The sequence below is a fragment of the Lissotriton helveticus genome, chromosome 2_1 (genome assembly GCF_964261635.1).
Source record: "Lissotriton helveticus chromosome 2_1, aLisHel1.1, whole genome shotgun sequence".
NCBI lineage: Eukaryota > Metazoa > Chordata > Amphibia > Caudata > Salamandridae > Lissotriton > Lissotriton helveticus.
In genome coordinates, this window is record NC_136059.1 from 382,215,789 (window position 1) to 382,240,505 (window position 24,717).

General features: G+C 46.9%; 1 protein-coding gene across 2 annotated transcripts in view; it reads right to left on the reverse strand.

Annotated features, from left to right (window-relative positions):
* The window catches only part of TTC33 (tetratricopeptide repeat domain 33), a 730,113-nt gene that overhangs the window by 325,025 nt on the left and 380,371 nt on the right, over positions 1-24,717 (reverse strand). For both annotated transcript variants that reach the window (XM_078675002.1, XM_078675000.1), the window contains exon 3: positions 4,844-4,925. In XM_078675002.1, the coding sequence (XP_078531128.1) occupies positions 4,844-4,925 (82 nt within the window). The remainder of the gene's footprint in view (positions 1-4,843; positions 4,926-24,717) is intronic.

The following is a 24,717-nucleotide window of genomic DNA, read 5'->3' on the forward strand; positions in this document are numbered from 1 at the left end:
GAACTATTAATAAAGCTGGCAAAACTGTGTGTACCCTTACAGATCAGGCAACTGCTGATGCTGATAGAGTGTGTGAAACTGTGGATATGTTGGAGAAAATCACTATCTTAAGTGAAGGAGGGAATGAAAGAGCTTTGGAAGTGGCAAAGTGGTTGAAGGGAGTGGTGAGTGCACTGCTTCTGACATGTGAAATTTCCTGATCAAACAAACTGCTCAGCATGACTTCAGGGAGAATACACCAGGTAATACCATCATAAAGGAAGGGCAAGGAGCCGAATCCTTCAATGCTGATAATATAAGGTTAAAGGATGGTAATACCAAGCAAAGACTGGTAAAAGAAATTGATTCAGGGGGGAAAACTTTTTCTCACTCTCCGACACTTCTGATTCCTCAGAGGATGAGACAGAATCAAGTACTCGCAAATAAAAACAATCCATGACATTGTGAGAATTGTAGAAGATAGGTATACACAATGATATTGTATGGCTAGGGACAAGATAGAAACGACAACACTTGATGGGGAATAGGAAGCTTAATTCAGGACTGTGTATTTGTTCCTTTAATGTATGTGGATTGAATAATTATGGGAAGAGACAACTGGTGGCTGCGGAGTTATGGGTCATCCAACCGGACTTGGTCTGCTTACAGGAAACCCACATACCGTGGTCTAAGTGGAAGATACTAGGTGAGCTTGGCTACTCGGTACTGATATGTACACAACAATCTACAATAAATCGAAGAGCAGCAGTATTAGCTAAACATGGTATATAGGGGTCGGGAAGAGCTCTGGGGGACAAACAGGGTCGCTGTGCTATTATCGAGTGTATAATAGGGGGTTTTAAATGTATGGTTTTTTCAGTATATGGCTCTAATCTTGATGAAGCAGCAGTGCTGGAGGGGTCCAATTTGGAATTAGCATCATGGCCGACCCCTTTGATCCTATGTGGGGATTTTAATACACATCTAGGACCCCGGGATCTGCAATTGGGTATAAAAAACTATAAGGGTAGTAAACCCAAAGTTTTCAAGGCCCTACAGCATCTACTGGTTGATCAATGGTTGGCTGATGCTTCGCCTTCTTTGCAAGGCCCTGACCCAGGCTTCACTTTCTATTTCCACCCGCATCATAAATTAGTGAGGTTAGATTACTTCTTTATCTCACCAGCATTATTGGTAGGAGCGAAAATACAAGTATTCCCCCGGATTACGGCAGATCAAGGCCCCTTGGTAGTTGACATTCCGGTGATCAATATACTTCCTAATGTAAGATCTTTCTCATTTGATAGGAAATTACTGTTGGATGAAGCATTTGTTACACGTATAAATGTCTGGATCAGGCAATTTCTAGCTATAAACCGCAACTTTACCGCATGTGGCTAAATCTGGGATGCTTCAAAGGCTGGGTTTAGGGGAAGACTTTTAATTTTGGGCTATATAAACAGAGGCAAGAGAAGCTGGCTCCGCAGGAATTATATACAAAACTTAGAATAGCTGAAGAGAATCTTATGCTAGGAATACAAGCTAGCGTGGATATCAGACAGTTGCAAATGGAGGTGGCCCGATGCAAGGCTAAAATTAATCTACAATGGAGCAAGTAAATTGCCATCACACCCTCCATAAGGAAGAGAGCTACAAGTATGGTGAAGCTACAGGGCGCTGTTTGGCGCAGAGCCTGCTGTCAAGGGAGGCGGCGCAAAGAATTAAGGCTATGATGGATGGCTATGGTAACCGGGTAGATACACCCGCTGAGATTTCGAACATCTTTCATACTTTCTTTAAAGGACTGTACACTGGAGATCACTCCACTATACAGGCAAGTGAGGCCTTGTTACAAAATGTTAACACAGAAGCATCGAGTCAGCAGGAGGCAGATATTTTGCACTTGCCGATTACTATGGAGGAGCTTGGGGAAGCCATCAATATTTTAGCCAATGGTAAAGCGGTGGGGCCCGATAAAATACCTCTGGAGGTACACAATTTTTTTCCAGGAATTAAAAACAGACATGCTGCTCACATTTCAACAAGCACATTTAGGGGCTGCCCCATGTTCATGGGATGAAGCAAGTATAGTTGTTTTTAAAAAAAAGATAAGGCTTCAGATTTGCCTGGTTCTTATCGACCTATATCATTGTTAAATTGCGATTGGAAGGTCTATGCTAAAATATTGGCGTCCCGGTTAGCCAGAATCATCTCTCCATTAGTGTCAATCCGGTAACATGGGTTTACACCTGATAGAAGCACCATCAACCACATTAACAGGTTAATAACCCTGGAGGATGCAGCCAACGCGTAAGGTACTAAACTCGGTTTGATATTGCTAGATGCCGAAAAGGCTTTTGACCCGGTTGTGTGGGACTTCTTGTGGGTGGTGCTGCGACGCCTGGGCTTTGGCCCACGTTTTGTTCAAGCTATTCAGGTTTTATATCAGACCCCTACTGCTAAAATCTGTACGATGGGCTTAGAGTCTGAACCTGTGCATATTACTAGAGGTACAAGACAGGGATGTCCATGTTCCCCACTGTTGATTGCGTAATATATAAATCCCTTTTTAGCCATGCTTGAGCAGAGTCCCAGGATCGAGTCTGTCATCTGTAGGCAAGAACAGTTTTGTGTATTTGCCTATGCAGACGATATAGCAGTTGTAACATCCAATCCTATTACAGCTATGCCTGAGATAGAGCAACTGGCACATAGGTTTGGCTCTGTGTCGGGGTATAAACTTAAAGTGTCCAAAACACAGATTTTGTGTATAAATCAAGACTGCAGTAATGACCCTAGAGTGATAAAAGGGGTTACATAGCTGGGTATTAAAATAAAGACTTGTTTAAAAGAATTGGTGGAGCTCAACAGGGGTTCTAATTTAACAACAGTGAAACAACAGCTAGACCGATGGGAATGCTTGCACTTGTTGTTGGTAGGAAGGTGCAATGTTATTAAAATGACTATTTTACCTAAGGTTTTATATTGATTTAGATCAGTCCCACTAGAACTTACCCGAGGCAAGCTGCAACAGCTTCAATCAATATGTGCTAGATTTGTATGGGCTCAAGGGAAACCCCGGAGGGCTAGGTGTTTTATGTCATTGTCACGGAAGAAAGGGGGCTCAGCAGTTCCGGATTTTACATTATATTAGTATGCCTGTATACTTCAAAATATGCGGGTTTTACTTACTGGAGAGGAAGTTAGCAATACTGCCGAAGCTCCATCCATCTATCAGATGTTGTTGGATGCTGATGTTAAGAACTGCTTTTTTAAGATGCTCCAATTCAGTTATTATTAAAAAATGATGTAAGGTTTTAATTGCTGCTTTTAAAGTGTGGAAGGCGATACGGAGATTTTTTCAAATCGAGGGGGTTTCGTACTATTCTCCTACATCTGCTTCGCTTGTACTCCCGGCTGTGTTTTGGGATAGGACTGTTGATAGATGGAGAAGTAAAGAAATTTTACAAATAGGCGATTTTTACATTAATGGACGTTTGACATCGTATGCTATTTTAGCTGATAAATATCATCTGCCTAAGACAGAATATTTTGAATTCGTACAAATCCGGGACTATCTTGGTAAAAAGCAGCGGGTGATGGAGCCGAATTCGCTTACTGAGGCCATTAGAAGTAAAGCCCGTATTGGTTTTTTATCTAATTTTTTAAAAAGAATATACAAATGGATGATTTAGATGCCCAAAATCTTAAATAGGATAATAGATTGGGGTATCAGGGCCTACGAGTGGAACAATCTTTTGATATCGCATGGAGGATTTTGATGTCTGCAAATCTACAGGCGCAGCATTACAAGACATTCTTCAATTTGTACCACACTCATGCCAAAATGTTTAAATGGGGCGGGGGTAATGATGGGAAATGTTTTCGTTGTGGGTCAGATGTTGCAGATATTGTACATATCTTTAATTCATGTGGGCACCTCAGTATCCTGTTAGAGCATATTGAGAAATTCCTTCTCAAAATAACTGGGCTAATCACAAATATCACGGCGCCTATAATGTTGTTAGGGATCGAGGATGGTACAACAGGGTAGGATCCGGCACATAAATTTCGCTATTTGATCTTTCTAGCCATGGCTGTGGCCAGGTTGTGTATTTCCTCTATGTGATTGCAGAAGGAAGCTCCCACCTTTGCGATGTGGAGAGCTAGATTTTACGCAATGTTTAATCTTGAATATAGTCTTTATGCTCTTAAAGGATCACATCGACTCAAGCTGGGTATGCAGTTATGGAACCCTATGATTACGCACATGGAAGATTGAATATGTATTTCCCTCGTTTTTATAGAAATTATTTATGACTGCAAAACCTTGCAATATTTATCCATTTTATTCCTACGTTAAGTATTTTTTTTTTTATAAATATGATCAGCTATTTGATATGTTCTTCTAATGTATTCTGAATTGCATTGTCTTGTCATGGACTGACTTAATAATGAAAAATTAAAAAAGAATGAATGAGCGTACATTATATATTATTCTAAAAGATTATGAAAAGTTGCTGTGATTACTATTGGGCTTTGACGGTGTTAGCCATAGGCGATGAGATAAAAGCACAAAATAGGCATCGAAATAGATTGTCACTTACATATGAGTAACCAGAGACAAAAGCGTAGCTATACTTAAGGAACCCTAAACAATATTTGGTATCTGCATATACGCATGGTCCACCGGCAAAGCGACCAAAGTGGAGAAAAGAAGTGTATTTTGCAAAGTTTCTGGATGACTGGCAAACAACAGAGATAGGCAAGAAAGAACACATTTACATTTACACGTATATAACTTTGCTATAAGGTATTTGAAAGAAAACATGTAGAAAGATTATTAGCTGTACAAATCTATTACCTGTGACTTCATTTCATACAACGCTGCATCCTCGGGAGTTAACTGAAGGGCTTCATCCCATTTTTGGACAGCTTCCCGGTACCTGGAGGTGTAAAATAAAGATACAGTTTGACTGTATATTTAAAAAGCTAAATTCTAAATAATTAATAAACACCTTTTTAAACATGATCTTCTCAAGAGCCTTTTTTTTAGGTTCAAAATTTGGCATGCTGAAACAGTCCGGACATTCAGTATCTTCTGTTGGCAAATGCAACCAAAATTATCCAACATAACATGGGCAAATGGAGGTTATATTCCAAAATAGCAACTCTTTAGAACTCCAGGCAAGTTGGTCAACGAGTGTTAATTTGGCAGAGAGCCAACTGTGCTTGCTGGTGATCATCTACAGATCATGCAGGAAGGTTCTTCCTCAAGGTCCCACCTGCTAACCAAAGCGAGGGAAAATATTTCTCATGGAAAAAGCTGGTTGAAGACTGCAAGATACCTTCCAGCATCAAGGATAAAGCAGGCAGACATCCAAATCGTATGTAGATGAGTATTTATTCAAGTCGTCAACAAGTATTGACCCCATCCAACATCAATGTCCTTCAATTGCCAACTGACTAGCAAGGCAACGCTCCTAGGCAAACCCCACATTCTACATTCCAGGCATCACTACCTGGATACCGCTCCCAATGTTCCAGGATCGAAGTAGAACACCACATCACCTCCCCTCCAATATTACACAAACGCATGAAAAGCACATAAACTTTCGGAAAAGAAACAAAAGAAATGAAATATACATAAGCATTGGAATTCATCATGCCCAAGGAAGCGCACAATGAGAAACAACATAAGCGCCAAACCTATGCAAAACATGTCATGGCAAAACATGGCATTTCTCAACAAATATACTCTTGCAACCAAAGCGTAACTTTTAGCAACCAACGAGGTCTGGAAACCTTATCTTGTGCAATACATTTTGCTTTCCCATCCACATCATTGGGTTTACATTGGGCCACTCTATTTAAATTCCACACTCGGTGATCACTGGGTTTAATTGCATTTCTGAAAATCTTGATCACTTTAATAGGTTAGTTGAACTTCGAGTTCCCTATACCCTTTCAAAGAAATCTGATCTTCACTCAAACCCCCACAGACACTACAGTGTTCTTCACAGCTCTTCTCTTATCAAACATTCTCTTCCTCTTCTCCATGACCACTCTCTCACTTTCTCTCCACCCTTCTGCGCTACCAACTTCATCATCAACCAAAGATCTTTTAACCATGACCCAAGAAGGGCTCAACAAAGTATTTGCTACCCTCTTCTTAAACAAACAAAACAGAAACACCCTTGTAAAAGAATTTGGGGTAAACCTGTACTCCTGCACCTTCTTTCTTATGGCCACCTCTCATGCTACACCTGTCGCAATGGCCTCTTACAAAGTCTCCTTCAGCACTTTCACAAATCTCTCAACTACACCATTGCTGCCTTCTTGTGCTGTATTCCCCTACTACTAAAGAACTCCTCAACAATGCCTGAAGTTAATTGCACCCCATTATCTGAGAGTAGGGACAACGGAAACCCCTACCTCTCCAAGAGATCTTCCAAGAAGTCAATCACCACACTAGCCTCAAAAGAGTTCACCACCTTAATCTCTGGCCACTGTGAAAACATATCCATACAGAGCAAAGCATACCGATCTTGAGATCTCAACCTCACCAGACCCAAAATGTCAATAACAATGTCTGACCAAGGTGGTGAGGACTGTTTCCTCACCACCATTGGTTGCGTCGTACATTTCAAAATTCTATCGCTGCACACACACTCCGCACAACTCCTGACCTCTCTCTTGACACAGACATCCATGGCGGGCCACCAAAACACTTCTCTAATTCTCTCCTTTGTTTTAACAATTCCCATATGGCAGCATGAGCGCTCCTAAACAACCATTCCCACAGATTGTGAGGGGGAACCAATTTGTTACCCCTCATCAACAATAGCTAATTCTCCTCTAATCTGCCAATAACCCCTCAAATCCAGTCCAAAGCCCTTCTTCTCACACAACCCTCCTGAAATCATCGCCACCGCTTTCTCCAAAGTCATCCTCATCGCCAAATGTAAGATACCATCCAGCATCAAGGATAAAGCAGGCAGACATCAAAATCGTATGTAGATCAGTATTTATTCAAGTCGTCAACAAGTAGAGACACCATCCAACATCAATGCCCTTTGACTGCCAACTGACTTGCAAGGCAACGCTCCTAGGCAACCCCCACATTTTACATTCCAGGCATCACTACCTGGATACCGCTGACAATGTAACAAGATAGAAGTAGAACACCACAGTGCCGCAAGGGCAAACCAAGTGGTCACCATGCATTTATGATTCACAAGCTGGTAGGATGCATCATCAAACAGAATTCGCACCCTTCCAACAACGGATTCTTGATTAGAGCATGGGGGCTCCGCCCACTAACCTATTTGGCAACCCCATTATCATTTTTACATAACTATAACTCTGACAGTCAGTAGGCATGCGTAAAGTAATGATAATTTCTTTGCTGCCTGAGCCTCGCTCGTAGTAAAGGCCAGGCAAACAGGCACTTCCTGATGTTCCAGTGCGCAGGGCCCAGTCATGAATAATGCAATAAAGTCAGGCTTACTATTTTATAGCCCTTCATTTTCATAATAGTGGGTGGGTGGTGCACGCCAGCAAGCAGCAGCAGAGAAGCTTTACGACCATCAGGTGTTGCAGAACGAAGCCCAGCGTCAGGCTTCTTGTCACTCAAGTCAGACTCACAACACTTATTGTTCCCCCTCGTCACAAGGTGCGGGAGCAATACAAGGGCGTGTGACGTCGGGAGTGAAATGAAGGAGCTAAAACATAGCTATTACTACATAGCTGCCAAGGTTTTAAATTGCTGTGTGACATTTTCATAATTTCAGTGTAATTATGAGTGACATTTCAACGACTATTATTGAAACTTTCTCCTGAGAAAAATCAAGCAAAAAGTACGAGCGAAACATATAAATAAAATCAGAAATGACACCCATTTGAGCAGCGACAAACTGATAAGTAAATTATCTAAAGTGCGCTAATGGCAGGCAGCTGAAAACCGAGCAGAGCAGAGTCGGACCGCGTGACTGCACTGTTGACATGCTCTGTACTCTACAGGGGGGGGCACAAGCAGCTCAGAATGATTGAAGCATTAAATGTATTTATTAATAGCACTCATCGAAAGTTAGCTGAACCACTAAAACACTGATGCCTTAGCCAGCCACACACCCTATGTGATAGGGCAGGATTATATAGCGCACACAAAGTACATAAAGAATAGGCATTCCCATGATCATGTGATGTATTAGAATTCCATGCTGTGCGTACTAGTCTTCGCCCCACCACTTCTAAAGTTCAACAGCCACCCCTGCTTTCTTCTCAACAATTGGAGTAAATGATAAGATGATTGCCTCAGACCTGCAGATAAACAGTCAGAGAATGGGTAGATTGGACTGTGGGAGAGCTAGTGATGTCTAAAGCTGCACCCGTTTCACACTGAGCAATACTTGGACGCTAAAACAGCTTGAGAGCCACTGATTCTGAAGACTGGAGATCAGCAATTAGAGGTGTCCACATGAAGCACACATATGGTGTGCACAGGAAGCCAATAACCCATACCCCGTACCAGGCCAGTGCTTGGAGAAAAGAAATTCAATTGCTGCCCTCAAAATTAATAAAAGCTCAGCAGGTGGGTGTTAAGGTCATATAAGGCGAAGCAAATTGTGAGATGCTGAGGGATCAAAACAAGCGGTCCTCTGTCTAAAGAGGGGGCTGGAAGCGCGGATTAGTCTAGGTATGAGTTGCCTACAACCGGCGTTTCATCCATGATCAATGAAAACTGGTCCAAGCTACTAACAGATATCAAAATCACAAATGTGACTGTGCCAGACTCCAGTGACCACCCCAGCACATCAGGCTTTATCAATGCGACTAATCTCCCGCCAGCCATAAAAAGTAAAATGACCTTACCAACCTGCCTCCACACCTCAGCATGGATTGTTATTTAAATATCAGCTTTAAATATGTTTTGGAAATTAGATAATTCAGTTTCCAAATTTTAGCCTATTAGTTTCTAAAAATACAAAGATGTTGCCATCACATACATGTATTTTGTTTTCGGTAAACAAATTAATTCCCTGAAATAATAGCTTCTTATTTTCTGAAACTTTTCTGTTGCCTCAAAGTATCAATTTTCTTTTTTAGTATCTATACGAGTAATTCCCAAAATCTGCTAGCCATTTTCATCAGGTACTCACATGTATAAGTGACTTCCGTGGATATATTCTCCTCGGATGCCAAGGATGAATGCCTACTAGCATGCTGGGGGTGGCCGCTTTATGTTAAGGGCCACAATAATTAGGCCTAGGCGGCCAATGATTTATTAAGAACAGTTATGATTATGCCAGGGCTGAAGACTATATTGATAGATGAGCACTGAGCCGTAGGTGACCCCCAGAATGCCAAGGCTACAGATGCTACTACCAGTTTTAGATACCAGGGATTGCTGCCAGTGAGGGACACTGTCTACCATTGAGGAACACCCCACTAGTTAAACAAACACATAAGCAGGGTATATGATTGTAAATACACAAACAAGTACACGCGGCGCACACAATGCCTCTGCAGGAAGTGAGGAGCTTGCCTTTGCTCCTACCCAAGCCCTGATCTATTTACTTTCCCTGCTCCTCCAGCACCGCTCTCTCACATTTCCACTCCAAGTCCTTTATTTAACGTGCTCTGCTCTGGTTATTAGATGTTTTTCTTCACCAACCCTGTGGTCTTGCTCACACCCACATGTGAGAGTGAGTGTGTTTGTGTGAACACGTGCGCGAGTAAGCTTTGGGCCTTGCTATTGCTTTGGCTGCTTCTCCAAGGGCTGGAACTGAGTAGTGGTGTCTACTGAAAAATACACTAGGTAGCACTGCTCAACTACAGAGCAACTTAATGAAGTAGGGGAAAGGATCTACGAACACTAACTGGCAGCGTGACGTATAAGTAGCTCACAAGCTACAAGTTGGAGACCCTTTATCTTCACATATCAGTATATCAGGGGAGAGGCGGAGCATAGCACTACTTAAAGTGCCCTCCCTAAAGCACAAGATAGGTCAAATAAAATGGTAATATATTACCATTTTTTTTTCATCCCCCGCCGAGTCGAAAGTCAGTACGGGGGTGGGCACAGCAGCAGGGAGAAGGGTGATCTGGCTAATGCACTGTTTAAGGTGTGGATGTCTTTTTGGCCGGCTGTCTTGCAACGGCCAGCCACACATGGGCACTTTAAAACCTCTCAATTCAGCTGTCTTAGACAGCTGGGTTGAGAGCAAGTGCAGGACTCCAGAGCGCTGTGGAGTGCCGAGTGAGGCTGTTCCCACCAATCCTGAAGCTGCTCACATGCTGCCTGTAAGCAGCGCCAAGATTGGGCAAGGGAGTTCCAGCATCTGGTTCCAGTAAAGAAGAGGGCTGGAGCAAAGAAGTTGTGTCAGGTAAGTTTTTTTCTAAATAATATTTTCCAGGGGCGCAACCATCCCACCCCCATAGATACCAGCCACCACTGCAGTATATAACTAGAGAGGACAGTTTTCTGTAGTGGTCTTCCCTCAGCAAGTGTTACTATCCAGGTCTCTGTTAACATAAAATGCTATTGGTATGATAAGGTAAAAATACACTGTACATTAGAATATTAATAAAATGTTGGCATAAAACTGTACATTATTATTAAAGTGTTCTATATATTTATAGACTCTTATAATAAAGTACCATGGCCTAAATTATAACTTTGGTGTCTGAAGTGAAAACCGATTATGAACTCTTCTTTTCTGTTTTATCTTTACACCCTTTAGTTTATGGTGTTAAGGGAAGCGAGTGTATGTATGTATGTATGTTTGTATGTGTGTATGTATGCCAGTGGTGAACTGACGAATAAGATCAGATTACTAGGTAACAAGAGTCTTCCGATTACATCCAGAGCCAGGAGGTTTGAATTTGAATTATATGGCGTGTAAATATCCTTTCCTTTGTTCTTTTTTTTAAGTTGATGATTATTCTTTAACAACAACAAGCATTTACAATGCAATAGCTCTCGCATTAGGACAGTGTGAGCTATTGGTATTGTAAATGACACATTTTTTTAATCTGTGTTGGCTTTGAAAATATATAAATTAATAGCATTGTTATTTACAAAGCCAATAGCTTACACTTTCCTAATGTGAGTCCTATTGGCTATGGTAATGCTTATTGGTAGCAAGCAAGGACAGTGGTGTTATGGTGCTGAGTGATGATGTGGTTGGGCTGAGTGATGTGGTGGTGTATTAGAGTAATGTGGTGGTGTATTAGAGTGATGTGGTGGTGTTCCAGAGTGATGTGGTGGTGTTCCTGAGTGATGTGGTGGTGTCCCCGAGTGATGTGGTGGTGTCCCCGAGTGATGTGGTGGTGTCCCCGAGTGATGTGGTGGTGTCCCCGAGTGATGTGGTGGTGTCGCCGAGTGATGTGGTGGTGTCGCCGAGTGATGTGGTGGTGTCGCCGAGTGATGTGGTGGTGTCCCCGTGTGATGTGGTGGTGTCCACGTGTGATGTGGTGGTGTCCCCGAGTGATGTGGTGGTGTCCCCGAGTGATGTGGTGGTGTCCCTGAGTGATTTGGTGGTGTCCCCGAGTGATGTGGTGGTGCCCCTGAGTGACGTGGTGGTGTCCCTGAGTGATGTGGTGGTGCCCCTGAATGGTTCCCCTGAGTGATGTGGTGGTGTCACTGAGTGATGTGGTGGTGTTCCTGAGTGACGCTGTGTTGAAAATTAGTACGTTTTGGTGAACATTATCTGCGCCATCTTGCCTCTTCCCCTGATGCCACACTTTTGTCGTGCGCGCCCGCCATTTTTTTAAGATTCCCCGATCAGAACGAACCCATTTGCATGCCGCTGGCCCCTGACATAGCCCTTCGCCTTCACTAAGCCTGCACGCTGACCACCCCCTGCTTGCACCTGCCTTGAGTCATAAACCCCTCTTCGGCGCTGCTCTGCCCCAGGCCCCCATCCTGTTCCCAGCGCGACACCTCCCTGCTTCCCTTTCATGATCTCCGGCCCTTAGATGCAAACCCCCTTTTCCCCGTGTGCCCGTTTTGTCTTCCCCGTTCCCAGGCCGACACCCAGCTCTGCCGATACCATTCCTTGCCCCTCCCCGTACAATAGAAAGCTTCCCCCATCAAAGGATCCCCGGGTTGATCAAAGCCCCCGCTCCATGAGATCCGATCAAACCCCCCACATTCCGTGAATCGGCGGAATATCCAGCTGCGTGATACTCATCACCTGTTATGACTAGGGTGGGGACTTCAACTGCAAATGTGTGTGGGAACGGGCCCCAAAGGGGGATTCCGGGAATGTCTTTCCGTGTATCAAAGCTTTGTCACATGTATGTAAACTGTAATAAAAACCACAAACACTGTATATAAGGGGCCAGGCCTCAAACGTAAGTTAGAGCACCTCAGAACGATACCTTCTGTCCGTTTCGTTGTGTTCTCCTCTGGAGAGAATAAAAACCTTGTTTCCTGCTTTCCAGTCTCCAGCGCCTGCCTCTTCATTTGATTAAATAACTAGAGGGTCACAGAGGCCATACCGCCGGGCAAATATCGATTGTCCCCGACCCGACTCAGGTTTTTACAATTGGCGTCCCAAGCGTGGGGCCCATCAGCGACTCGTGGATCCAGTGGGAGAGGTCCCGACGACAGAGTGAACGACTGCAACGATCGGGAGAGCTCTTGCCCAATAGACCCTCGTCTGGCAGCCGATCATCCGAACTTCACTAGTTCCGAACAGACCTCTCTCGAGTGATCTACGGTCCTGACTGGGAACCATCAGGAGTGCCGTGAGAAATACGAGAAAAAGAGGACGATCGGGCGCTGGATTCGGAAGACAAGAAACTGTCCATACGGTCCGGGTAAGGTCGTGTTACCACGACAAGTTGCGAAAATTTGCTTGATTGCTTGTTTGTTTAAAAATACTAGTATTGCTCTTTTTTATTTGTTTGGAGATTCACTGTCTGCAAACGGAGAAACAACGGGCTCTCTCTCTTTGCAAGCAGTGGAGGATAGGTAGGGCAGCAACCGTGCTTATTTTTTCTCCCCCACGCAATAATTACTTGAAACTGAACTGTTGTTCGCAAACTATTGTTTCCTGGAGATTCCCTGTCTGCAAACAGGGAAGAGACCACCCTTTTTGCAGATAGTGAAAAGGGTAGGTAACGCAGATCTTTGCGGACCTACTCATTCTCCCCATTGTTATTTATTGGTCGTTTGGTTTTTATTATTATTTTTTTTTGATCCATGAGGTATTCACTGCCTGCAAACAACGTTGAATAGAAATATTCTGTACGGTCTTTGCACCTAGTGATAAGATAGGCAGTGCTGACTTTTTAGTCCCTCGTTACGAGCCGTCATGTCTGTCTTCTCCCCACTGATAAATAGCCTGTTTAGCCCGGACCGCGTATTAGAGGTGGACCATATAGCTCCATTAGAAGGCACCCCTAATAAGGACATGTTCATAAACTATGGATTAGTCACCATAGCCTATAATAAATTGTGGAACAAGTATACCGAAGAGAGTCAAGACAAACAGTGGCCACTGACAGGATCCTTTGACCTTGATAAAATAGAAACGTTAGAAATAGCCCTTCGAAATAATAAGACAACGCCAATTATGCTCGACAGTCTCGGTATGTGGCGCAGAGAGGCTACGAAACGACAGAGAAAAGACGAGGACAAACCAAGTAGAGAAATATACCGACAGGACAACCCCAGGACACCGCTACCCACAACTTATCCCCCGACACTATGCAAAAGACGACTAGACTTAGGGCCAAACCAATGCGCTTTTTGTAGGTATGTCGGACACTGGAAAGCCCAATGCCCGACTCTACTGAGCGTGAGTAAAGGCAAAGGGCCGACAGGAACGACAGACCGGCAGTACGAGAAAAAGCGCGAGACAAAGAAGAACCCGACTTACATAGACAGACCAGACAGAACCACCACGTTTGATTATGCCCGATGGCACAGATTTCGCCAGGAAAATTTCAGCGACATGCTCAAGTTCTCCTAGGTCGGGCAACGCCAAGACGGGAACCTAGCCTCGTTTCAAAATTCACAGACGGAAAGAGATAATTATGACCAATAACTGTTTTATATTCGTCTTGGGTCTTTGTATGTCGTACTTGTACTGTCCCCCGTCTGAGTTTGTGTGTATGTAATGTACAAATCTGCGTCATCCCTCTACACGTGTTTCCGTGTTACTCAACCTCTGTTAGCAGAAACTTAGCATAAAAGCAACCTTGAAAGAAAGAAATGGTAAAACAAAATCCGTAGACCATTAATGAACTTGAACTTTTAATTTAGCACAACAAACAAGGAATAATAACGGTAAAACTGTAGAAAAATGAAAGTCAAACAGAACATTCGCCCCCCCCCCCCATTCTGGAACCTTCCAAAGTTGGGCAGGGTTACGGCTACGCCCAACCAACGGCAACCCATATAAGGCGGGCCCGGCCGCCAACTCTTGGTCAGGAAATCTTAACGTATGGGGGAGCCGGAGGAGAGGCAGGAGCCAGCAGCCCGGGCTGTTGTAGGTAGTCCCGCCACATGTCCAGAGGAGAACGAGGCACCTTTTTTCCTTTTCTCTTCCGTAACAGCCGCAGCAGCTCTGGACGGCGGGATGTCCTGCACGTACCTCCACAACAATTTGTCCAAGTTGGGCTGGGAGGGAGAGGCGACGCGGACGAGCCTCTCCCACCTCCACCGGTAGGAGGTTTCCCAGCCCCCGGCCCGACGCCGAACACCCCCAGTCAGGCGATGGTGCCCATACTTCCACAGCACCGAACACACCATGGTGGCACCCCAGTACTTGCGCAGCACCGAACGTGCAATGGTGGCCATACTCCCACAACACCGAGCACAGGACTTGGGGAGCACCGGATGTGGAGAAACCTTCATGCGGGGCGATGAAAAGGAGCGGCATGGAGTGCACCGGGAGAAGGAGACGGCGCGAACGAGTCTCCCTCGCCCCCCAGGTGGGGGCATCACAGCTGCACCCCAGCCGAACGTCCCGCTTTCACAAAACAGGGACCTCTTCCTTTCACTCCGAAGGGTCTCTTCCACTCTTGCAAACTCGACGAGAGCGGCCCCGGTAGGGCCTCAAAATGGCGTCTGGGTCCGCTGGAAGACGGGCCCCGGCCACTAGAGTAACTTTGACCAGCCATATAAATCGAACATTTGCCCCCTGGAGCACGAACCCCCATCTCCGACAGCATCTCCGCAGCCTTGAAGATCCTACAAAGGTCCCCGACGGAACCTTCGGCCTTTGCAGGTTTCCGGTAAGGGACGGCTGCCTTGTTCGCCAACGAAACAAACATGACATTGCCACTCCTTCTGTTAGCATGAATTCTAGAACTGCCGAAAAGGACTCTGGTCCAAACCGCCAGTAAATGGGAAACATTTCCCCTGATGCTGCTTCCGGACTGAGCCGGCCCCGCCCAAAATGGCGCTGGTATCAATCGGAACTTACGAACACCTCGTGGTGTTCCTTCGCACTAATATAAACTTGATGTTCTGAGATTTTATATGATCCTTTGTACACTTGACTAGAAAAGACAAGGAGAACTCACTCGACGAACAGTATGAAAGGATCCCCGTTACAAATGTTGATTACAAATGTACAATGTATTATATTTTTATAACTGATGTAAACCCCATTTACGACGCACACGTACGGTATGCATATAGGAAATCTGAGTACAACTATTATGATTATGCTTCTAAATTATGAAAATAAATGCCCCCGAACCCCCAGCCAATTAACAGACGTTTTAGTTTCTTACAAATGAATGAGTAACACTTTCCGATGTTTTTATTGCTGCAAACGACACCCCCCACTGTATGCACTTTAGCCGTTGCCACGACCGGCCGAATACGACCGCACCCTCATAATCCACATGCTGAAATAATTTTTGCAAAATAAAGTTTTTGAAACTATGGACGGGTATTGCATGCTTTATTTTTAAAATGTGGGATCGGTGGGAAAGTTCTTTTCTGTGCACCCTACTCTGCTCTCTCTTTAAGGTTAAAAGAAGATGGTTACCCAGCCCTGGAGGACGGATCGGATCAACAACACGACACTCCGCCTTCAAAGTACGCGGCTGACCCATGAACTCTCGCGTAGAGGAAGACCTTGACTTCCAAGGATGGGTAAAACGAACGGTGTAAATGAGGGAATGTAAAGGGAGGGTGAAATGAAATAATATAAATGTTATAAAGTACCACGTTCCAAAGTATCAGGGACCCAAGAACCGAAGAACCTTAGAACGCCACAGCGTTGAAAGAGGTTTAAGGATCCCGATAGTGAGATACATCCTTTGACTAGATACCTCGCACTAGGCACCTCTGGTTTCCTTTTTACGTTTCCCCGCACACGACCTATATGAACACACTACCCCCCCTCGACTCCAGAAACCATATCCCCAGGGACCCTGCCCCGAGGAGGAAAGACGAGTAAGAGGTAAGTAAAGGACTTATGAATCCATGTATTTGAATGTGCGCGAATGCTGTCTCCCCCACCCCCCTTTTTTTCCTCCCTCTGCAGGTTACATCAGAGATTACAGCCGAGGTGTGGCGAAGATCTGAAACCTTGCCATGTCTAATGCACGAAACGGACTAGCGCCGCAAGGTGGTGTCTAAGCACGCCTGCGAACTACTCACGTATCGAACAAACCCGAAAAATTAGCACAGCCTGATAAAAAGTGATCACCCTTAAACCAGACCGGACGAATGAACCCATGTCACGTATGATGCGAAACTATGAGGGAATGTGTGTGTGTGACTGAGGCGTTGACCCAACTGGTCGAAGGGCCGAGAATGCGAGAAAGTGCGACAAAATGGCACCTCCTTTCTTCTTTCCTTTTTCAAGGCATGTCCCCTCTACCCTGTCTAATGCTCAAACTGCATGATTACAAGATTCTAACGCAGACCCGTGAATGCCTTTTACTGTGTAATGCACTAAATAGCCTTTCTTGAATACACTGCCACCCTCTCTGTTGCACGTGTACTATTTAGCCTGCCGTTGCGCTCTCTCTCTCTCTCTCTCTCTCTCTCTCTCTCTCTCTCTCTCTCTCTCTCTCTCTCTCTCTCTCTCTCTCTCTCCCTCTATTTTTTGCACTCCCACTCTTCCGAGTGATTAGCCCCGAAATTGGCAGACTGCCACCCCTAGCACACCACCTAATTGGCTTCAAATACCGTCAGTATTTGCACAAAAACTTGTCTTTAATACAATCACCCTGAGGCCGCGTCGTTACCTCTCCTTTTCCGCTAGAAGTCAATGAACCAAGGTTGGGCCGTAAGGGAAAGGACAGGTAAGACGACAGAAGTTCCCTAATCTGACCCGAAAATAAGGGAACTACATGTCGACGGCTCCTATAGTATAAAACAAGGTCCTCAGAATACGCGACCCTCCCCTCCCCGAATCGTCGCAATACCCAAACCGGAAAAATGATCACCCCTGTTACCTCCCCTGTATCAGCCGCCCAAAACTGGAATTATGAAACTACCCCCCATTTCCGGTTGTGAGAGATGGGTCGATTTGTGCCCTTACCACAAGTTTCCTATGTCCCTGGTTGTTTCCCATAAAACCCCTGTCCTTCCTAATTAAGTAATCGGGCTGTAAAAGGTTACGTAGGACCCAGAACGATGTTTTACAAGGTTAACAGACTAGTCCAAGGTAAAGAAATCATCAAAATAAACCCCGTAGTAGTTGAAAAGCAGAATGCATCAATAGAAAGGAAATGTTTAGCCATGTTCGTCTCTCAGCAAAATACCTGTGTAGTAACTAATTGTAAAGGAAAGTCATAGTAAATCCAACAAACCCGTCACCGGTCATTCATATGCCAGTTGTGACCACTAAATATAACGGGCATTTTCATTCTTTGCCTGGAGCTGGGAGAGAAATAGACTTTTTGATTATCTTCATCTGCAAATTTTCTAAAGACTGTCTTTTCAAACTTGTTTAAGGGTACTGCTGTTGGAGGAGAGAAGGACCGGATGTGGGAGCACGAGGCCCGACTGCAGACTAAGGAACACCTGCGACATTAGCCAAGGCGAGACCACGACTGAAAAGAGCTGCAGGACGAGGCACTGTTTTCGACAACATGAGAAGAAAGGGTCGACCTGATGCCCCTGCTCGATGTCCAGTGCCTGTCGACAAGTCCCCGCTCTCTGAATTCGGTCACACGCCCGCCTATTTGAAGTCTCTCGTTCCCCTAGTTTGTTCCTAATTTGGCCTTGCTCCATCCCCCTTTTCCTCTGACCTACCCTATGGACTGTTTTGTACTCTCTTCTTCCATCTGAACTTTCTGACAATCACCTCAAAGGACACAGGGCGAAAGGGACCTTTCCGACCAAAAACGCGAGGAAAGGGTCGTGCCCTGCAACGCAGAACTTAGAACAGAGCTGGACTCGTAGCTCCACCGCCGGTGCTCAACAGCGCCAACGAAAGACAACAAAAAATAATGAGAACTCGTTAACTTCGAACATTTGACATCCCCGATCGCCGTTTCTGCTAGACCTCATTTCTCTCCCAGCCGCCATTGTATTGATCATGCTCCAATCCGAACCTGATATATATGTAATAACCTGCCAGTATGAAATATGCTTGCTGCTCACGCTACAGAATCGTTTTTGTATTACATTCCTATGACTTTCCTGCTGAACAAGTTTTATCAAAGTTTATCAAATAGGCCCACCTCCTAAAAAAAAAAAAACTAGAAATGTTAAAATGTATTGTTTACAACTCTTTTCCTCTAGGGTTCCTACCGTTTTCTTTCTCATGCCCACCACAATAGAACCGAGTAGAAAATGAACCAGCAAGATGTCTTGAATATGTTAAAGGGAGGACTGTTGAAAATTAGTACGTTTTGGTGAACATTATCTGCGCCATCTTGCCTCTTCCCCTGATGCCACACTTTTGTCGTGCGCGCCCGCCATTTTTTTAAGATTCCCCGATCAGAACGAACCCATTTGCATGCCGCTGGCCCCTGACATAGCCCTTCGCCTTCACTAAGCCTGCACGCTGACCACCCCCTGCTTGCACCTGCCTTGAGTCATAAACCCCTCTTCGGCGCTGCTCTGCCCCAGGCCCCCATCCTGTTCCCAGCGCGACACCTCCCTGCTTCCCTTTCATGATCTCCGGCCCTTAGATGCAAACCCCCTTTTCCCCGTGTGCCCGTTTTGTCTTCCCCGTTCCCAGGCCGACACCCAGCTCTGCCGATACCATTCCTTGCCCCTCCCCGTACAATAGAAAGCTTCCCCCATCAAAGGATCCCCGGGTTGATCAAAGCCCCCGCTCCATGAGATCCGATCAAACCCCCCACATTCCGTGAATCGGCGGAATATCCAGCTGCGTGATACTCATCACCTGTTATGACTAGGGTGGGGACTTCAACTGCAAATGTGTGTGGGAACGGGCCCCAAAGGGGGATTCCGGGAATGTCTTTCCGTGTATCAAAGCTTTGTCACATGTATGTAAACTGTAATAAAAACCACAAACACTGTATATAAGGGGCCAGGCCTCAAACGTAAGTTAGAGCACCTCAGAACGATACCTTCTGTCCGTTTCGTTGTGTTCTCCTCCGGAGAGAATAAAAACCTTGTTTCCTGCTTTCCAGTCTCCAGCGCCTGCCTCTTCATTTGATTAAATAACTAGAGGGTCACAGAGGCCATACCGCCGGGCAAATATCGATTGTCCCCGACCCGACTCAGGTTTTTACAGCTGTGGGTCCCTGATTGATGTGGTTGTGTTCCTGAGTGATGTGGTGGTGTCCCTGAGTGATGTGGTGGTGTCCCTTAGTGATGTGGTCGTGTCCATGAGTGATGTGGTGGTGTACATGAGTGATGTGGTGATGTCCCTGAGTGATGTGGTGGTGTCCCTGAGTGATGTGGTGGTGCCACTGAGTGATGTGGTGGTGTCCCTCAGTGATGTGGTGGTGTTCCTGAGTGATGTGGTGGTGCCCCTGAGTGATGAGGTGGTGTCCCCGAGTGATGTGGTGGTGTCCCCGAGTGATGTGGTGGTGTCGCCGAGTGATGTGGTGGTGTCCCCGAGTGATGTGGTGGTGTCCCTGAGTGATGTGGTGGTGTCCCTGAGTGATGTGGTGGTGCCCCCGAGTGATGTGGTAGTGTCCCTGAGTGATGTGGTGTCACGATTACCAGTCTTCAACCTCGTAATGGATTGAAGGGGACAGAGCAACACAGAACACCTTCGAGAATGTTGCCCGAGAAACAAGTACTCTATTTTGTTTTCTACCTGCACTGCATCTCCCAGAAAGCACTGGTAGAAAAAAAACGATCACGGAACACCATGTCGATATAAGCCCCGCCTCTTCCTGAGGAGGGTGCTTGACAATCGACTTCTTGCCCGATCGCGTAGCGGAAGGTGCTTCCCCGCTGGATTCCGTCTGGGTTTTTTCTAATGCCAAGCCGCCGAGTTCCTTAATCACCTGGTCCCCGGGTGCTCGTATCCCAAGCCTGAGGAGGAGTCATTCAGACGCGAGCGCCATTCCGGAACGTCTCATCAGCTCGTGTTTCCTCAAACTAGCAATACGCTGATTTACACGCTTGCTGGGGACAGCGCGACGAACAGGTATTTCTCATCTCCCCGCTAGAGTGGAAGACTGTGCCTGGAGGCGCTCTCCTCTCGGGAGCACGCTGTGTTGTTCCTAGTTCAGAAAGATATCAGCATTCGCTTTTAACGATAATCGACATTGGGACCAGGAATACAGTTGGTCTCTAGCCTGTTGTTCAGAGTGCATTCTGGTATTTAGAGGTAGTGAATTCTTGCAAGCTGGTACGTGGCGCAGGGAATGCTGCAATTCCTTCAGCGCTTTCTTCATGGCATTTTGAAAGTCCTGGCAGTACTGCCAGGATATTGGTTCTGACTTTCTTTCCACTAATTCCATACGTTAATAGAACTGTTCCAAGTAGAGAACATTTAGGATATTCTTTCCCACGCTTTTCCAGAGGGTTAAGTTCAAGACTTTATTGGGCTTGATATGAAAGGCGGTCTGTCTAGTACAAGGAGCATCTCCTGAAGCTGGGCTACTGTGTTGCAGGTTTTTCTTTCTCTGCTCACAATAGGTATATACCATGAGGTTTACAGGGCTAGGGATTAAAGTATACTAAAGGATTGTATGCAGTATGTTTATTGTCATCCTGCCTTTTTTCTGTGCATTAGGAAGTACCCAGGCAAGACAGAAAATCCAGTCTAGACAAGACCAGAGGAAGAGTACCTTCTTTTGTGTTTTTGTCCCCTTCCCTTTTCCCTTGGATACTTCCTTCTAGGCACTTGGGAAAAGTAAAAGTGTGCGGAAGTAGTGTTCAGGGTAAGTGGGAAGATACTCTTCACGACATCGTTCCTGCTGGCAGTTACAGCTGAGGTTAGTGGCATTACATATACTGTGCTGCTGACAACGGCGACATGTGGTGGTGTCCCTGAGTGATGTGGTGGTACCCCTGAGAGATGTGGTGGTGCCCCTGGGTGATGTGGTGGTGTCCCTGAGTGATGTGGTGGTGCCCCTGAGTGATGTGGTGGTGTCCCCGAGTGATGAGGTGGTGTCCCCGAGTGATGAGGTGGTGTCCCGAGTGATGAGGTGGTGTCCCGAGTGATGTGGTGGTCTCCCTGAGTTATGTGGTGGTCTCCCTGAGTGATGTGGTGGTGTCCCAGAGTGATGTGGTGGTGTCCCTGAGTGTTGTGGTGGTGTCCCTGAGTGATGTGGTGGTGCGCATGAGTGATGCCCCTGAGTGATGTGGTGGTGTTCCTGAGTGATGTAGTGGTGTCCCTGAGTGATGTGGCAGTGTCCCTGAGTGATGTGGTGGTGTCCCTGAGTGATGTGGTGGTGTTCCTGAGTGATGTGGTGGTGTCCCTGAGTGATGTGGTGGTGCCCCTGAGTGGTGCCCCTGAGTGAGGTAGTGGTGTCCCTGAGTGATGTGGTGGTGTCCCTGAGTGATGTGGTGGTGTCCCTGAGTGATGTGGTGGTCTCCATGAGTGATGTGGTGGTGTCCCTGATGAGTGATGTGGTGGTGTCCCTGAGTGATGTGGTGGTGTCCCTGAGTGATGTGGTGGTGTCCCCGAGAGATGTGGTGGTGCCCCTGGGTGATGTGGTGGTGTCCCTGAGTGATGTGGTGGTGCCCCTGAGTGATGTGGTGGTGTCCCCGAGTGATGAGGTGGTGTCCCAGAGTGATGTGGTCGTCTCCCTGAGTGATGTGGTGGTCTCCCTGAGTGATGTGGTGGTCTCCCTGAGTGATGTGGTGGTCTCCCTGAGTGATGTGGTGGTGTCCCAGAGTGATGTGGTAGTGTCCTTGAGTGATGTGGTGGTGTCCCCGAGTGATGTGGTTGTGTCCCCGAGTGTTGTGGTGGTGTCCCTGAGTGATGTGGTGGTGTCCCTGAGTTATGTGGTGGTGCGCATGAGTGATGCCCCTGAGTGATGTGGTGGTGTTCCTGAGTGATGTAGTGGTGTCCCTGAGTGATGTGGCGGTGTCCCTGAGTGATGTGGCGGTGTCCCTGAGTGATGTGGTGGTGTCCCTGAGTGATGTGGTAGTGCCCCTGAGTGGTGCCCCTGAGTGAGGTAGTGGTGTCCCTGAGTGATGTGGTGGTGTCCCTGAGTGATGTGGTGTTGTCCCTGAGTGATGTGGTGGTGTCCCTGAGTGATGTGGTGGTGTCCCTGAGTGATGTGGTGGTCTCCCTGAGTGATGTGGTGGTGTCCCTGATGAGTGATGTGGTGGTGTCCCTGAGTGATGTGGTGGTGTCCCTGAGTGATGTGGTGGTGTCCCCGAGTGATGTGGTGGTGTCCCCGAGTGATGTGGGGGTGTCCCCGAGTGATGTGGTGGTGTCCCCGAGTGATGTGGTGGTGTCCCCGAGTGATGTGGTGGTGTTCCTGAGTGATGTGGTGGTTTCCCTGAGTGATGTGGTGGTGTCCCTGCGTGATGTGGTGGTGTCCCCGAGTGATGTGGTGGTGTCCCCGAGTGATGTGGTGGTGCCCCTGAGAGATGTGGTGGTGCCCCTGAGAGATGTGGTGGTGCCTCTGAGAGATGTGGTGGTGCCCCTAGGTGATGTGGTGGTGTCCCTGAGTGATGTGGTGGTGCCCCTAAGTGATGTGGTGGTCTCCCTGAGTGATGTGGTGGTGTCCCTGAGTGGTGTGGTGGTCTCTCTGAGTGATGTGGTGGTGTCCCTGATGAGTGATGTGGTGGTGTCCCCGAGTGATGTGGTGGTGTCCCCGAGTGATGTGGTGGTGTCCCAGAGTGATGTGGTGGTGTCCCCGAGTGATGTGGTGGTGTCCCTGAGTGATGTGGTGGTGTCCCCGAGTGATGTAGTCGTGCCCCCGAGTGATGTGGTGGTGTCCCCGAGTGATGTAGTCGTGCCCCCGAGTGATGTGGTGGTGTCCCCGAGTGATGTGGTGGTGTTCCCGAGTGATGTGGTGGTGTCCCTGAGTGATGTGGTGGTGTCCCCGAGTGATGTGGTGGCGTCCCCGAGTGATGTGGTGGTGTCCCCGAGTGATGTGGTGGTGTCCCCCAGTGACGTAGTCGTGCCCCCGAGTGATGTGGTGGTGTCCCTGAGTGATGTGGTGGTGTCCCTGAGTGATGTGGTGGTTTCCCTGAGTGATGTGGTGGTCTCCCTGAGTGATGTGGTGGTGTCCCTGATGAGTGATGTGGTGGTGTCCTTGAGTGATGTGGTGGTGTCCTTGAGTGATGTGGTGGTGTCCCCCAGTGACGTAGTCGTGCCCCCGAGTGATGTGGTGGTGTCCCTGAGTGATGTGGTGGTCTCCCTGAGTGATGTGGTGGTGTCCCTGAGTGATGTGGTGGTGTCCCCGAGTGATGTGGTGGTGTCCCCGAGTGATGTGGTGGTGTCCCCGAGTGATGTGGTGGTGTCCCTGAGTGATGTGGTGGTGTCCCCGAGTGATGTGGTGGTGTCCCCGAGTGATGTGGTGGTGTCCCTGATGAGTGATGTGGTGGTGTCCCTGATGAGTGATGTGGTGGTGTCCCTGATGAGTGATGTGGTGGTGTCCCCGAGTGATGTGGTGGTGTCCCCGAGTGATGTGGTGGTGTCCCTGAGTGATGTAGTGGTGTCCCTGAGTGATGTAGTGTCGCGATTACCAGTCTTCAACCTTGTAATGGATTGAAGGGGACAGAGCAACACAGAACATCTTCGAGAATGTTGCCCGAGAAACAAGTACGCTATTTTGTTTTCTACCTGCACTGCATCTCCCAGAAGGCACTGGTGGAAAAAAAACGATCACGGAACACCACGTCGATATAAACCCCGCCTCTTCCTGAGGAGGGTGCTTGACAATCGACTTCTTGCCCGATCGCGTAGCGGAAGGTGCTTCCCCGCTGGATTCCGTCGGGGTTTTTTCTAATGCCAAGCCGCGGAGTTCCTTGATCACCTGGTCCCCGGGTGCTCGTATCCCAAGCCTGAGGAGGAGTCATTCAGACGCGAGCGCCATTCCGGAACGTCTCATCAGCTCGTGTTTCCTCAAACTAGCAATACGCTGATTTACACGCTTGCTGGGGACAGCGCGACGAACAGGTATTTCTCATCTCCCCGCTAGAGTGGAAGACTGTGCCTGGAGGCGCTCTCCTCTCGGGAGCACGCTGTGTTGTTCCTAGTTCAGAAAGATATCAGCATTCGCTTTTAACGATAATCGACATTGGGACCAGGAATACAGTTGGTCTCTAGCCTGTTGTTCAGAGTGCATTCTGGTATTTAGAGGTAGTGAATTCTTGCAAGCTGGTACGTGGCGCAGGGAATGCTGCAATTCCTTCAG